Source organism: Cinclus cinclus, chromosome 6 (genome assembly GCF_963662255.1).
Source record: "Cinclus cinclus chromosome 6, bCinCin1.1, whole genome shotgun sequence".
Taxonomy (NCBI): domain Eukaryota; kingdom Metazoa; phylum Chordata; class Aves; order Passeriformes; family Cinclidae; genus Cinclus; species Cinclus cinclus.
Window position 1 is genome coordinate 55,505,168 of NC_085051.1, and position 15,321 is coordinate 55,520,488.

The 15,321-nt window shown below is 39.6% G+C and overlaps 1 protein-coding gene across 2 annotated transcripts in view; it reads right to left on the reverse strand.

The window, feature by feature from the left end:
• The window catches only part of BRF1 (BRF1 RNA polymerase III transcription initiation factor subunit), a 172,228-nt gene that overhangs the window by 37,444 nt on the left and 119,463 nt on the right, over positions 1 to 15,321 (reverse strand). For both annotated transcript variants that reach the window (XM_062495717.1, XM_062495719.1), the window contains 4 exons: positions 10,323 to 10,384; positions 8,120 to 8,201; positions 7,976 to 8,031; positions 5,892 to 6,148 (listed from right to left, as the gene is read on the reverse strand). In XM_062495717.1, the coding sequence (XP_062351701.1) occupies positions 5,892 to 6,148; positions 7,976 to 8,031; positions 8,120 to 8,201; positions 10,323 to 10,384 (457 nt within the window). The remainder of the gene's footprint in view (positions 1 to 5,891; positions 6,149 to 7,975; positions 8,032 to 8,119; positions 8,202 to 10,322; positions 10,385 to 15,321) is intronic.

The following is a 15,321-nucleotide window of genomic DNA, read 5'->3' on the forward strand; positions in this document are numbered from 1 at the left end:
GACTCTACGCACTCCTACCACATGTACCCAGGAATCACAGTCTAGCCTGAATCCTGCAGCCAACATGATACTGCTTCCATACAAAACACTAAATAATACTAAATAACAACTAAGCTATAAATTCCTAACTGCCATCTCAGAAAGGACTACCAGTATCTTCTGTGAGGAATTTTATTCCAGATGGGAAATTAGTGTTACCCCTTTAGTCACATATAAAAAGAAGGCCTAAAGCAACACAAGAAAAGAAATAAAAGTTAGTATCTCACTTTGAGTAAATACATATGAATTCCATACCCTGTAACAGAATTCAAAGCAGACAGAAAAAAAGCATGGCATCAAAAGTAAATTAGACAAAGAGCTGAAGGCAATTCTGGAAAACAAAAATATATGGTAGAAAATAAAAACATATTAAGATCTCATATGAAAGGGCTCATTTGTAGAGAGAATGACCACCAAAATCAGTATGGAAAAGACTCTCAAAAGCTTCATATCCACCAAACATAGGGATCTGTCCCTCTTAAGAGCTCTGCTTCACCACCAATTGCCAACCTGTAGGACTGGTTGCAGACACCCACCAGCCCACCAGACTCCACTGCACCACCTGAAGACAGGAAACTTTTAAGATACCCATTCCCAAACTTTTAAACTATTACTGCAATGTCATTTTTCTTAACAAAGAAGGTTCTGAACCAACAACTGTCTTCTTGATACAGTGAATCAAAAGTGCTCTAACTTTTGTAATTACCTGGTTTAATACAAAGGTTTTAAGATGCTTAGGAATCCCTTAGATTATTCAAGCTGAACTTTGCTTCAAGCTGTTTTGGAATGGCTTCAGTCATTAGGGAAATATGAGCTGATGCTCCCCCCCTCCACAAATACTGGTCTTATAATGTAGAACTAAAAACATCATACACTGAAAAAACCCATTTCCTTTGGTTTTATAAAAATCAGTGACAAACTATGGCCAATGTAGGATAATAATTCATAGAGTCATGGAATCACAGAGTAGTTTGGTTTGGAAGAGACTTTCAAAGACCACCTAGTCCAGCCCAAGGGACAGCTTTCACTAGACCAGGTTGTTGAAAGCCCCATCCAACCTGGCCTTGAACACTTCCAGGGATGGGGCAGCCACAGCTGCTCTGGGTAACATTCAGACTTGCAGCTGAGTTTGGAGCACCCAACCTTACAAAGCAGCAACTCCACCCTGGACACCAGACAGGGACAGCTACAAACCAGGGTGGAAGCTGGGGGAGGCAGCTGAGGGCCTCTCTTTGTTTCCCCAGGTTCCCTTGGCAGTGTGGTATTGCAGGCTCCTCCAAAGCATCAAAATTAGGCTTCTGCCCATATTTCACTCTCCAGGGAAATATGATTCCAATTAGAGACAAGAAAGGACCACGCAATTTATCAGGGTAAACAAGATGTCGCATGCTAGGCTGCAGAAAAGCATCACATACATTCTCCTTAATAAAGAGGCTTTTTCTGGAGTTGTGACACCCATTGAAAAGCTAACAGAAATGTAGCTGGAGCAGATGGTAACTGAAAATGTGCATCCTAGAGCAGGAACTTTAGCAGCAGAACAAGTCCCTGGCACTGAAAGGGCACAATTCCCAATACCCAAATCCCACGGCTCTGAAGTACAGTGGAGCCATGCACCGAGCTATACTGGCAGTATGGATGGTCAGCAAATAAAAGTGACACCACAGAGGTGAATTTTCAAATCAAATCAGATCTGAGATCACTACCAAGGGTTTTTGTCATACTCATAGTAGGCATGATTTGGTTTGCTATTATATATTCATATGGTTCCATTCACAACAACCTTGTTTCATTACAGTGGATTCCACTGTGCTTCACAGTCCTGCTTCATTTCTTCCAAGGCAAATTCTTCAGGAGATTAACCTGACACATTTACTCCCCTGATAATAGATCTTGTCTTTTCTGATATCATTACCAATTTCAAGCACATAGCAAGAAATAGGCTTAAAATTTTTAAAAAGTAGTGACTTGAAAGCTTTCTTGTTCCCACATTTTCTTGGTACAACACATTTCACTTTACATGTAATGTTGTAAAATTCAGCTCAAGTAAATACAAAATAAATTATTAAGCTTCTTCCAGTCCTAAAAACCATCTTTGTTGAACTTGAAGTGCTCCAGCACATGGCACAAATCTAACTGGAGTTCAGATTTTAAGGAGCCTGAAGCAGCAATTGTTCTTTTCTTGGAGTTCAACATATTATTCTTATGTTTCATGAGCACAGAAGACATTAGTGAAGATAAACTGTGCAACTGGTAATTGAAATTAGAGTTGCACCATCTATTATAGTAACATCCACTGTGCTACATCAACACACTGGGAATGAAAAGGCTTTTGCATATGAAGCACCAGTCACGATACTCACTGGAACAAAAATGCGGTAATAAATTGAATGAAATACATTTACACAACATAAAGTTTCCTAAAATTACTTATATTGTTGTTACTAGTCTTCTACCATCCTGACAGATAAAATAAGTAAACTCCTAGTATAATTCTGGGAGATGTGTCTGAGGAAAGCCAGGCTCTTTCTAAAGCTCAGCAAGTTCACAGCAAACAAACCTGTTCAAAACATCTGTTTGCTTCTGAAAATACTGATGTACATAATATATACCCACCTTACAAGGAGAAACCTGCATGATCTTTGGAAGAATTCTTTGAACTACCTTCCTCCCCAAATTGCAGAAATTACCAAACATTTCTGAGATTTCAAAATTAGGATTTTTGATAAATAAGACGTAGATAAAACTATTTTGTCTTTGAAATCCAAGTCACCATTAGGTGATTATAGTATCAAGAAAGCTGTAATAAAAGGGCCACCAACTGAAAAACTACCCAGTTTAAGCATACTCCTGGGACCTGCCTAGCATTTCACCTCTTTATACATTTCTTCCAAATCCACAACTTTTTACAAGACTGTAAAATTTGCCTGTCATTATCACACCAGGAAACAAAAGCCTTTCTGTATTTAAACTGATTAACACAGTAACTGCTACTTTATGTGATATTAAAAAAAAGAAAGCCCACCCAGAGACTGCACCTGTCTGCTTGGGGTACCCATTTTTTAGGGAGAATCTAAAGTCCTCTGTGTGGAAATAACAGCACAGACTGTTTTAGAGCAAGAAAATATTAGAAAAATGTAAATTAATATCAGCTTCCTATTTCCAGAGCGCTTCAGACTGTATATGAAGATGATTTCTAAGACACATGACAAACTTGGCTACATCATCTGTCCAAATCCAGTGTGGTAAGTAAAATTATTTGCAAAAGGAAAGCAAGAAAGATATTTATCTATATATATATATATATAAATTTCTATTTTTATACCATTACAGAAGAACTGCTTTAATCACCAAGAATGAGTATTCAATTCTCATCCTGTAACTTGGTACTCCCTGTACTGGCATCTTCTAATTGGCATCAGGACTAAAGAAATAGCTCTTTAAAATCCGACTACAACTCCAATGAACTAAATGACTGGATCAAAGCCTGGTTACTCATGGTGCTACTGCAGTCAGATGCAGCTTACTAAATATTTAAAATACATAAAAATAAATATGCAGCCCTGTAAATCACTACAAACCAAAACAATAGATGATCTTTAAAGACCCTTCCAACCCAAACTATATGATCCCATTTCTGCAAATGCCTCCTGGAAAAAGACACATTATGTGATTCATTCATTTTCTAATAAGCAATGTTCAGGAGTTTTATTTTTATAAATTGCATAAAAATTATGACGATTTTTGTATCCCTAGGAAAGTATTTAGCCATTCACCTCTCAGAGGAACAATGCTGAACAAAGGCAATGAATGCAAGGCATATAAGAACAATGCAGAACACAGAAATTTATGCATGCCATTTAAAAGGCATGGCATTTAAAAAAATAAAAAGTGTATCATAAATCTTTAATTATAAGGAAAAAAAAAGCCCAACGAATGTTTGTCAAGTCCTTGATAATATTTAAGCAAGAGCACTGCCTACTTCATGAGTGCAAAATCTTCTTAAGTCACTTATCTGCATGTATCCTCAACCTCCTCTGAAGTGTACTGCTGCAAAATTCATTGTATCTGCTAATCATCATCAGGAAACTCTGTTATGCATCTTAAGGACGTACTTTAGGTTCTCAAGAGGAAAAATAAACACATTTTATTAGCCGCTTTTGGAAAATACTGATTTGTATTTATTTAGAAACCTTTTCAAGTTGCACCACTGTTAAATTAAATATTTATGGCATGATTTTCAAAGAGTTTAACACCTGTTAAGTTTTACATGTTGACTCCATCAGGAGTTCCAAGGGCCCAACATTTCTGCAAAGCTCAGAAGTGACAAGTGGGATATGGTGAAGGAGCTTGAGCTTGGATGTCACTGCTCAGCTCTGAAATGCAACCAGGATCCTGTCTAGCCCCTACTTCCCACCCAGCATTGCATTTCGGATAACTGAATTGGTCCTACTTTACTGGAAATACCAGAAATATGACTCATTAATACCTGCTAACTGCAAGTAAAGCATAAGCTAAATGCTGTTAAATTAATCCTCAATGCATGCATCTTCCCTATCCTCTCCCTAATGGTAAACTTAACATGCAACATACAGGAGAGTCTAAAATCCCCAGTGAGTCAACAGCTGGAAAGCAAAGCATTTGATACTGACAATAAGAAGTTGAATGAGGATGAAGCCAAAAATACAGAATAAAGAAGAAAAGATGTCTGATACACTGTAAAAACCTGCATCTGGTGACAAGTGGGGCCAGTGATTTGGGCGTTTGGCTTCTCAGCCCAAACTGAAGCCTGTGCCTCATGGCCTCACTGCCAAATGAAGTTAAAATAAGGGGTTAGGTTTGGCCATTCTTATTTTCCCCAGCTTCTGAGAGATTTGCACTTGCTGTCCTTCCCCTACCATGTTTTCAGGTATCCCACATATCCCGTCCTTTCACAAAAAGATGTTTTCTCACACCTTGTAGGTGGCTGCCCTCCTGCGCTCCTGGGTCCCTTACCCAGTTTCAACACATGCCAAAATCTGAACAACAGTGCAAAGACATTATTTCATATTTTAAAATTCAACACCAAGATTTCCTTGCAGCATTTGGCCTATAATTCTGGCAGTAAATGAACAGGCAATAAATAAATAAATAACATCTAAGTAAGAAATTACATCAAAATGATTCAAATGATGATCCAACGTGACTTCATAAACCAAAGACAGATAAAATAGTTGAATATTGCAGATTGGACACATCAATCTCCTTATACATTTTACAGCACACTACAAATCTGCCCAGCAAGTTGAGTATTTCTCTCATTAAAACAGGAGCTTTCATCACACTATAAAACATTTTCAAAATGCAGACCAGAAAACCGACAAGCGTATTTACTGTAAAGCTTTGTATTTGTGTCATCAATTAACAACAAAAGTTTGGAATAAAACGAAAATAAAAGCTAATCAAAGCAGCTAGCTGTCAAAACAGATGGGAATTATAGTTTTCAAATCAAGGAAAAAGGCAAAGCTTTCGAACATTTAGTGTCATGTCAGCTCATACAGACAACTTAAAGGAAGGACAGCAAATGTCAGGATTTTATGAAGAAAAGGTTTCCCTGACTGATAGATTCACATTTATGAATTTCCATTGATTTTGGTGGATTTTTTGGCTTCAGGATGATTAACTCACACCAAAGCAGACCTCTGAAATGTGAACTATAAATAAGGTGTCACCATGACAGTGCAGGCAAAATAAATAAAAACAGAGCCCCGACATTATTTTAGCCTCAAACAAATGTTTCAGTCCCTACATTGTCTGGCTCAGAAAGATACATAGACAGTCTCACAGACAGAGATATAAATGAACAATTGCAGTACCTTTTTCCCACACTGTTTACAGGGTTGGCTATATTCCTACTGGCAATAGATTTTCTTCTTGACAGCTTCTTGGTGTTGGTGCTGTCATCAGTGCTGTCATCCTCTTTCTTTGGTGTGCTACTTCCTTTGCTGTTCAGGTCCCTTAGCACATTATAATTAATTTTACTTGAGATTTTCTTCTGTTCTAACATCTTTTCAATTGCCTCTCCTGCTGTGCTGGCTTGAATTGGCTCCCTCTTCTTTGCAGATTTCTTTGGCTTAATTAAAATATAAAATTAGTGATGTAGATACAAACAAAGTTCCCATGAAGCAGAGGGGCAAGCTGGAGTGCAGCAGTCCTGGCTCAGGTGCTGCTGATGTGGGGGATGCAGGTGATGTGCCCAGGCTAAGCCAGTGCTCCATCTCCTGCCACTCAATGGGAGTGAAGGGTCTCTTTTCTCCAAGAGATGTGCTTGCTTTCTTGCGGAATACCCAGGGAGTTTACTAGAAATTCTTTACTTAACAGAGAGGTGAAGGATGGGCCATTTTTCACATGAAAAAAAAAGGGGGGGTGAACTATTGTTACAGGAATAGGGACCTCACAGCACAACCCAGCATGTAAATAAAGAATCTCCCCTGCTAAAACTGCCTCTAAAGCGAGAGTGAAGCTGGGTCACAACTCCCCAGAGCACTGACAACTCTGTATTGGAACTGTGACTGTGTTTCATATCAGATCTAAACACAGTGTGGGAAGGGCTCTACCCAACTCCTCCTCCATGCTGAAAAGGGCCCAGAGCAGGAGCAGCAGCAGCAGCTTCCCAAGCCTGGGCTGGCAGCAGCACCGAGGGACAGGGGCAGGAGGCTGCAGAGATGGGAGCACTGTCACCTGCAGCTGCCTGTCCCAGGCACAGGCTGCAAGCCCAGCTGATGCTGTGCAGAGCCAGGCAACCAGGAATGACACCAGAGAACACTTCCAGCCATGTCCCATGCCTGGGTAGGTACAAAAAAAAAAACAAAAACCAACCCAGAACCTCTGTTTCTCATTTGGCATTTTCCTATTCAAAGGAAGGTTTTAACACCAAGCTCTGCGGGAGATTTATTTTTTAATGGATAATAGCCCCTCTGTTTACCTACATGGGTCAAGTGCTACCTTGAAATTGGAAAGCACCATATTAATCAAGTTCTACTCAAGCTGTCAGAAACAATAAAGGGTTAGAGAAAAACTCCTGTGTTGTCTGAACAAAAAAGTGGATGTTTGGGCTACTTGGCAGTGCCAACGAGTTATACAATTTTGAAAATTGCTGGTAGACTGCCACGTCTGCATAAACGCAGGATGAATGAGAAACTCTGAAGTATAAAACAGTGTTTCATTGTCTGGTTTTGTTTTTATTGTTAAAATACCTAGGGGAAGCAGGAAACTCTGCCTTTCGCATTAGTCGGAAAAAAAGACAGAGTATATACACACTAAAATCTAACATGGGTTTTAGCTGCACGTGGAAGATTTGACTTGTCACTTGCTCAATTACACAAAATACTAATGCTGTAAATCGTGAATATACGGCCAATTAGGCTGCTTTAAACTGCTAAACATGGAGACAGGACATGCCATTTGTTAACATAACCGTTGCATTCTTTATGAAAGGTAGAACAAAATACCCCTTCAAGTGACTGTAACAAGGATCTGTTCAGTTCTTCATAAAGAAATCATTATTGTAAGAGCAAAGAAAGCCACTGAAGTTATGGCAAGTACAAACAAATTCCCCATGCACATGTTAAAAAAAAAATCAGACGTCTTAAAACCTGTATTTTAATAAGCAAGCAATTAGAACAGCAATCACAAATGCAAAGAGCTAGCTCTGATTTTGACATGCACAGAATTTTCTCATAATAGCAATTTAAAATAAAACTTTGGGCAAGAAAGTGTTTTACTCATCACCTAAAAAAATACAGCCTTGCAATTCAGTAACAGTTAGATGTACTGTAGCTTTTGCTCCTTTAGTAGTGACCTCTACCATTATGCCCACACATCTACATGAGCTGATCAGCAGATATAATGAATTTCCAGGACATTTTCAAACAGACACAATTAATACACAATTTAATACCTTGTGTTCCTTATAAATCCCAAGTTCTTTCTCTTTTGCTATTCTTGCTTCCTTTTCTGAAAGATGACAAAAGGGTAACCAGCATGAAGATTACGTATTTCAGCAGCACAAGCCAAAAGGCAAATTTCAGTCCTACATACTTACCTTTTTGTTCCTTCAAATAATCTGCATTTTCTTTCATCCACAGCTCTGCTTTTATCTGAGCTTCAGCTTCATTAAGTATATACTAAAAGAGAAAACAAATAATCTTTCAGAAATCAAATTGAAAACCATAGAGCAAAACTGAACTGAAAAACCACTGGCAAGGTCAATCTATATGCCACTTAAAAAAATACATTAAAAGAAAACATGAGTGATATATGACAATCAGAGAGCATTTCTAGTAACATCTGAAGCTGGCACAAGCAAAAACCTGTTTACAAAAAACAGTACTTGGTTTCCAAACTATGATGAAGTGACCAAAAACCACGCAGGACTCATTATACATGGTCTGTTAATTGAACAAAAATGATCTGGGTTTATGATCTTTTTCGAATGATACAAGAGGTTATCATGACAACGTGGTTGTCTGTAAGTAATTCTGTGTGTTGATGGTGGTCTGTAATTCAAAACAGGATGGGAACCATTGCCCTGTGCAACCAAAACAAAAACATGTGTCTTCTGGGTAGGTTTCTGCAAAGCTGTACACAGAGTTAGTGAGATTATTAGTTCAATGGCCACATCTGTGTGAAGGAAACCAGCTCAGATTGCTGGAGCTTTAGGCCTCCAGATTTCAGACTGCTGGGCTCAGTAACCGCATGTAGATATTTTGCAGTTAACTCCATCTAGTCTCAGCAACATCTTTAGTGGGAATGAAGCTGTAAAATACACTATTCAGATGAATCACGGAAATAAATAGACAGATAGGTAGCACTTACATAATTGCAGATGACCTAAATGTAAAAATTAACCCAGCATTTATCACAATTATCAATGAAACAAAAGGTGTCAACAGATGATGCTGTTTGGGAGTGAAGAACAACAGAATGAAGATAAATTAGGTCATCCATCATGAACATGACACTTGAATTTTAAGCAGTGCACCTGAGACTTGTAAAACTATGGTTAAGTGCAAGAAAAGCTATCTGACGTTTCTCCATCTTTTGGGTCCCAGCATTCTGATTTTCTCCAAAGTAACATGTACATCTAGGATTTCATAAGAAAAATAATTCCAGTCAAATGAAACTAAGGGAGGTGTCCTTCCTCTGAGGGCTAAGCAGGCGAGCAAATATCTGTGCAAGTCCTGGTTTATCAGACCAATATTTTCACTCTTTCATCTGCTTCTATTAAAAGTGGGCCATAACAGTAAAATCCACTTTTTCCTCGCTCAGTTAGTCATTCATTCCTCTTAGGGTTTCAAAGATTTCATAATCTTGGGCTTACAATATTACAGTCTATTGCCACAGAAATGAACATGAAGTCATAAAAGCAGAGTTATGACCTCAACACAGAGCCTAGGAAGAGCAGAAAATGTGTTCTTCCCTTGTGATTGTTTAAATTATGGACTGGCTATGGTGAAAAACCTCAGCCTTCCTGCTCCCTCCATTCAGTGCTCGCTCAGATCGTGAGACCCTAATGCCCAGCCTAGCAAATCCCACCTCACAGCTACGTTTTGGGGATCAATAACTCCTGTGCAACTTCATCAGTCTCAGTGATTTTGTACCCCAAAACGAGTTTTTCGCACTGACATTATCTGCTCAAATGACACTGTAAATCAGCGTGGCAGCTGGAGAGGGCATCAGGCTCAGAGAGCTGGACTGTCCAGTGTCCAAGTGCTGACCAGCTGTGTGGCCTCCAGGCAAGCCTTTTCCACAGCCATTGTCTGTCCCACTCAGGCTATATGTTAAATGGTATTTTTTGCTGCCACACAAATAAAAATAAATCCAGAAAACATTACAGAAATCTTTGGAAGTACATAGGAGCCGCACATGCTGGTTTTACAGTTTGGTTTCCATGGCAGCCTCCTATGTTGAATCTATCTTAATTAATGAATTTAGAGCTCCACCAAACTTTTTAGAGTTCTCCTTTGGAATAAAAGACGTTCTAAAACATAATTATTCCAGCATGTTAAAAGCAAGCAGCAGCAGCAGGCTCATAAATATATATATATAACTTGGGCAAGGAACACCAAATTCACAGGTTTGCATGAACATTACATTTCAGACCACTGAAATTGCTCAAAGCTCTCCATAAATCAGAGAGAATAGGCTACTGCAGAGAGAGGATAAACCAGGTAAGAACCATTTTGTCTTTCTCAGATATCCAGACAAGCAGGAGAAGAGACACCTGGGACAACAGGGCACCTTACCCGATCTATTTCACTGTCGTCAATTCCGCTCAGATCTAATTCACCATCTCCTGTAGTCTCACCTACAGAAAAGAACACATTTTAATCAGCCCATATGTTTGTCCAAAATCTATTGCAACTTCAGTTCTGCAGTAATGTAACACTTCAGGACTGTCCTTTAGAGATTTGCATCCTTCTGCCTTCATCTGGAAGGTTTAATGTGTTGCTGAGTATTTTCAATACAGAACTTCACACACACAAATTCACCACTTTGGATTAATTTAAAATTCAGGAACCAGCACAGTCTTCATCAGTACTGAAAATCTGCCAGAGACTTCCAGTCGCCTTTTTTTCACCCATTTTAATTTACAGCCACAAATGTTCAGCAGGAAGCTGGGGAAACCATTTCAAAAAGATGAACACTTTTCTTTCATCATAACAAAAATTTCTCTGTCAGAGCATATAGGTCAGTAATTTATCTCTAAATTATGACTTAGAAAATATTTTCTATTTTCAAGGAAGCAGCACAGACCACTGCTGACAGTTACACCATGGCTTTCTTCTTGACTATATGCTTTCTTCTTGTTCTATAATTACAGTTTCACTGCAATTTTGCTAGTTTGGTAGTTATTAAGACTTCTGAAAACAAATTTTCAAATATTCCATCTATTAAAAAGTGTAACAGCACAGAACTGAGGCTTAATTTGGGATTGGCACAGCATAGAGCTGCAAAACCTGATTTTCCACATCACATTAAAGAAGTATAGTAATACACAATTAATGTAGTCCAGGTAGAGAAGAAAACAAATTATTTAACAAAGACTTATGCTGGTGAATGAAGCAATCTTCTTGGTCATCTCCATTATATCTAATAAAGATCAAACAAGAGATGACCTCACCAGTCCACTTGCAGAAAAATATAAACAAATTAAGTTTCAACAATCTACAATAACAAATTCAAACCAAAGTAGTGTAGAACAGCTTGGCATGTTCACAGTTCCCAGTCCTCAGTACCGAGGATGTGCCTCCCCACAAAACAAAATCTTTGAATGGATTGTTTTCCCAGCCTGGAGCTCCTGCACAGTGCTGAACCAGAGGATGGTGATGCCAGCAGCAGCTCTAGATCCAATGGCAGGTCATGGCAACCAAATGGCAAAACCAAGCAAAGCTTGGAATTAAGAGCATTCCCAGAAGATAAAACAAGGATCTGCTTGGCAAAAGTCAGGGGTTTATACCAGTTGCCAGGAGCACATGAAATCACAGGGCTGGGAATCCAACCAAAAGACCTGGTTAGGAATAAAGTCTGAGCTTCCTGAGGTGGTGCAAAGGATATGACTGCTCAACTCAACAGACATTCCCTGAGATCAGCCACTGAGCACTCACAAATGTATTTTCAAAATCCAGCTTAAACAACCAACATAAAGTTTTATACTGTCTACCCCAAGCCACAGGCAAAATGGGTTTTAACCCCCCAAAAATGTCCTGTCACAAGGAACAGTATAGAATCATTGGTTTGAGTTGGAAGGGACCTTAAAGATCACCTAGTCCCAATCCCCTGCCATGGGCAGGGACACCTTCTACCAGACCAGGTTGCTCAAAGCCCCATCCAGCCTGGATTTGAGCACTTCCAGGAACGGGGCATCCACAGTTTCTCCAGGCAACATATTCTAGTGTCTCACCATCCTGACAGTAAACAATCTCTTTTTAATATCCAGTCTAAGCCTTTTAGTTTGAAGCCATTCCCCTTTATCCAGCACTCCAAAGGTCCCTCACCAGCTCCTTTGTAGCTCATTAAGGTACTGAAAGACTGCAAATGGGTCACTCCAAAGCCTCTTCTTCTCCAGGCAGAACAATTTCAGTTTTCTCAGCCTTTCCTCAGCAGAGGTGCTCCAGCCCTCCATAACACTACGGTTTGATTTTTTTCCTGAGATTGTCTCATAAAAGTAATATCAAGTCTACCAATTTGGATAATTTGGTGCTGATTTGACCAAAAAGGCTTTAAAGAACATTTCTCACTGTTGTTACATTTAGAAATTAATTACACATTAGTCCCAGGCACCAGATTTACTTTACAACCCTTTTTCCCCAAAATACTTTAGAAGTGCAAAAGATTTTATAAAAACCACATAATTGATCAGTACATATGCTTTTCTTTTGGTCTGATCTCTGCACAGCGCAGTAAGAGCAGAACTTTCTGCACCAGTGCCAGCAGCTCCTCATGCAGGCACCCCTGCTACCAGCCAGGCAGGGATGCACCCCTAGGACATGGCCAAGCCTCCCCTGGCTTGAGGATGGGGAGGAAAAACGAGGTCATAAAATACATCCCCAGTGGTTAGCTGCCTTTTTAATGTGACTGACTGAAGCTCTTTTAGCAAAGCATAATCATTCAAAGCGTGGAGAGGAATCACCCAAGGGTGTGCAGGGTATTCTGCAAGACAGTACTGTACATCCCCCCTGGTAGAACCCAGACAGAAACTTCCAGTGAGCAAAATGGCTGAATTTTCCCCAAGGAAATGAGGAAATACTGTAGTCCACTGTCTGAGACACCTTCCCCGGAGATGGTCCACCTGGGTCCAAGAAATGTTCCATCACATAAAGTAAAACAGTTCAACAGCAGAGTGAAAGGGAGTTCAGACCAGGATAACCTGGCTCTCAGGTTGGAAGGAGTTCATACAAAAATGGGACTTGAACTGGGTCTCCCATATTCTGGATCACACTTTAACCACCAAGTTGTAGGACAGAAAGGGGGATGGCCTCCACCTTTCCTGCATTATCTACCCCTTGTTTACTCAACGGTTTTCTGAGAGAAAACCCCTGGATTTTTAATTTGTTTTACCTGCATGAATAAAGGATTTATTTTTCTTCACTGTTCACTGTACCAGATAAACTAAACTGTCCACTGTCGACACAGGCCTGGAATTATGGACAGAGAAAAACAGAGCCAACCTTGAAAATCACTACTAAGTTCTGAAAATCATAGGTTAGAAAAACAAAACTTGAAACAGGTGATGGACATACTCATTGTTCATCTTCACACAAAATTGATCCCAATATTTATTGTAGTAAAAACTGCCAAAGCATCTTAAAAACAATAAAAGTATCCCACTGAAATCAAGCTGCCACTGCTTTTCACCATTATACACCTTGCTCCTCCTATACCCCGCTATATTTTTGGATCAGAGGTTTAAAATCTAATATGTCACAGTACAGTAGGTGCCTGTTCTCTTACACAGCCCTAACATGCCAGACTGAAAATGATGCAATTTCAGGCACCATGAACAATTTCACTTGTCATTTTAAATATAACTTGTTACTGAATTAGGTGCCAGTTTTTCTCATTGGATCAATTAGCAACAGGGACAGAAAACTCATTCTCCAACTGTTAAATTGCAGAGAAGAATCCAGAAGCAAGTTACACATAATAAGCATTTCTTAGACCCCCATAACAGCAGCAGAGGGAGTAATTGCAGGATATCCCTCTGCCTGCAAATCTTCCTTTTTCCTGCCATGGAGATAGGCATTCATTAAATGGGTTTTTCAGAAGCGAAGGTGCCTTCAAATCCCTAGTTTAATGCTTTCATTGAGAAAAAAACCTACATGTTTCATTACAGAATGCCAATTCAAAATAAAACGCATGATGCCATTTTGGCATGAAAATTTCTGTGGCAATCATTTCCAACAGGAGCAGACCCTACCAGTCACAAATATCTGTATGCTTGATGCTATACACAGCTCACTGCAGGGCATGGAAAGCAAATCCATTGCTTTTTTATATACCAGAAACATCTTCCCAGCTGCTAAACTTTTCAAAGCGATTTCCAAATTATCATTTTCTCTTTTAATAAAAGGGTCAAAATGAAATGTTCAATGAAATGAAAACACAGATGTGGCCAACATCTGGTCCAGCCTCTTAAGAGCTTATTTAAAAGCAGTAGCATCACGTGGCACAGCTCTGAGACAGCACAGATTTCTTCTGTTAGAAAAACAACCACTTTACTGCAGGGCACAGGCAAAAAATAAGTTGGTCATTAAAAACAACAACACTCCTCCCCTTCCCTCCAAATCCAGTTGTTAAATGAAAGGATCACCAGGAAGAGCTTAGAGCAAGGACCAGCCCACTCCATCCTCACCCAACATCTCTGTAGCAAGTGGAGGAGGACGGGCACTTCTAGAGCTTTCCATCAAGGTACTGAACATACTACCTAAAACCACCAATCATCCAGCCAGCTCCCCAAATCTTTAAAAAACAAGTCCCCCAAAGCCCTCCCTCTGCAGCCTTTTAATGTCTTTCCAACCAATTCCAGTAGACAATCAGACACCGGGGATTAGGTTTGTAAACCTGTAGGATTATTTACTGCTCTTGTCATTACTAAATACACACTATCTTTTCACACACCCTCTGCCCCTCTCCCTACCTCTGTGCAGCTAGTTAAATGTATACATAGTGCACTATTATGAGCACTTATTACAGAAGAATCATTCCACCCAATATATTTTAAACCCCACATTTTTAAAAACAGCCACGTGAAGAATATGTTTTTCTGTTTCTATTACAGGAGGCAACACTATTTATTGCTCTGCCCAGATAAGAGGATTTCCTTACAGACAGAAATGGAGGCTGAACACTTCCCAGGAAATCCTCTAGAGCAGATATAACAGAAAGGCATTTGGTCCTCTGGTCCTGTGCAGCAAATACATCCTTCATCACACTGTTTCACAGCAAAGAGTTTAAACAAAGTACCTTTCCACCTATTTGGCACAACATCAGACAATAAGCACTTCCAGTATTTAAGGCATACTTTGGGGCTAGAGCACGACAAAGTCTGAAAGGAGTTGGGAGATGCATTTTCAGCTACAAAAATCCTTAAGCAACAAACCAAACAACCTGAGCCAGAAACACTGGGATTGATTGCTGCTCTCCAGGGAGGGATTAAATCCAGTGGGAGCCACAGAAAGCTCCCGCAGACCCAATGGGCAGAAATGCTTTAACATCTCAAACTGATGAGCAATGCTGGTGCCA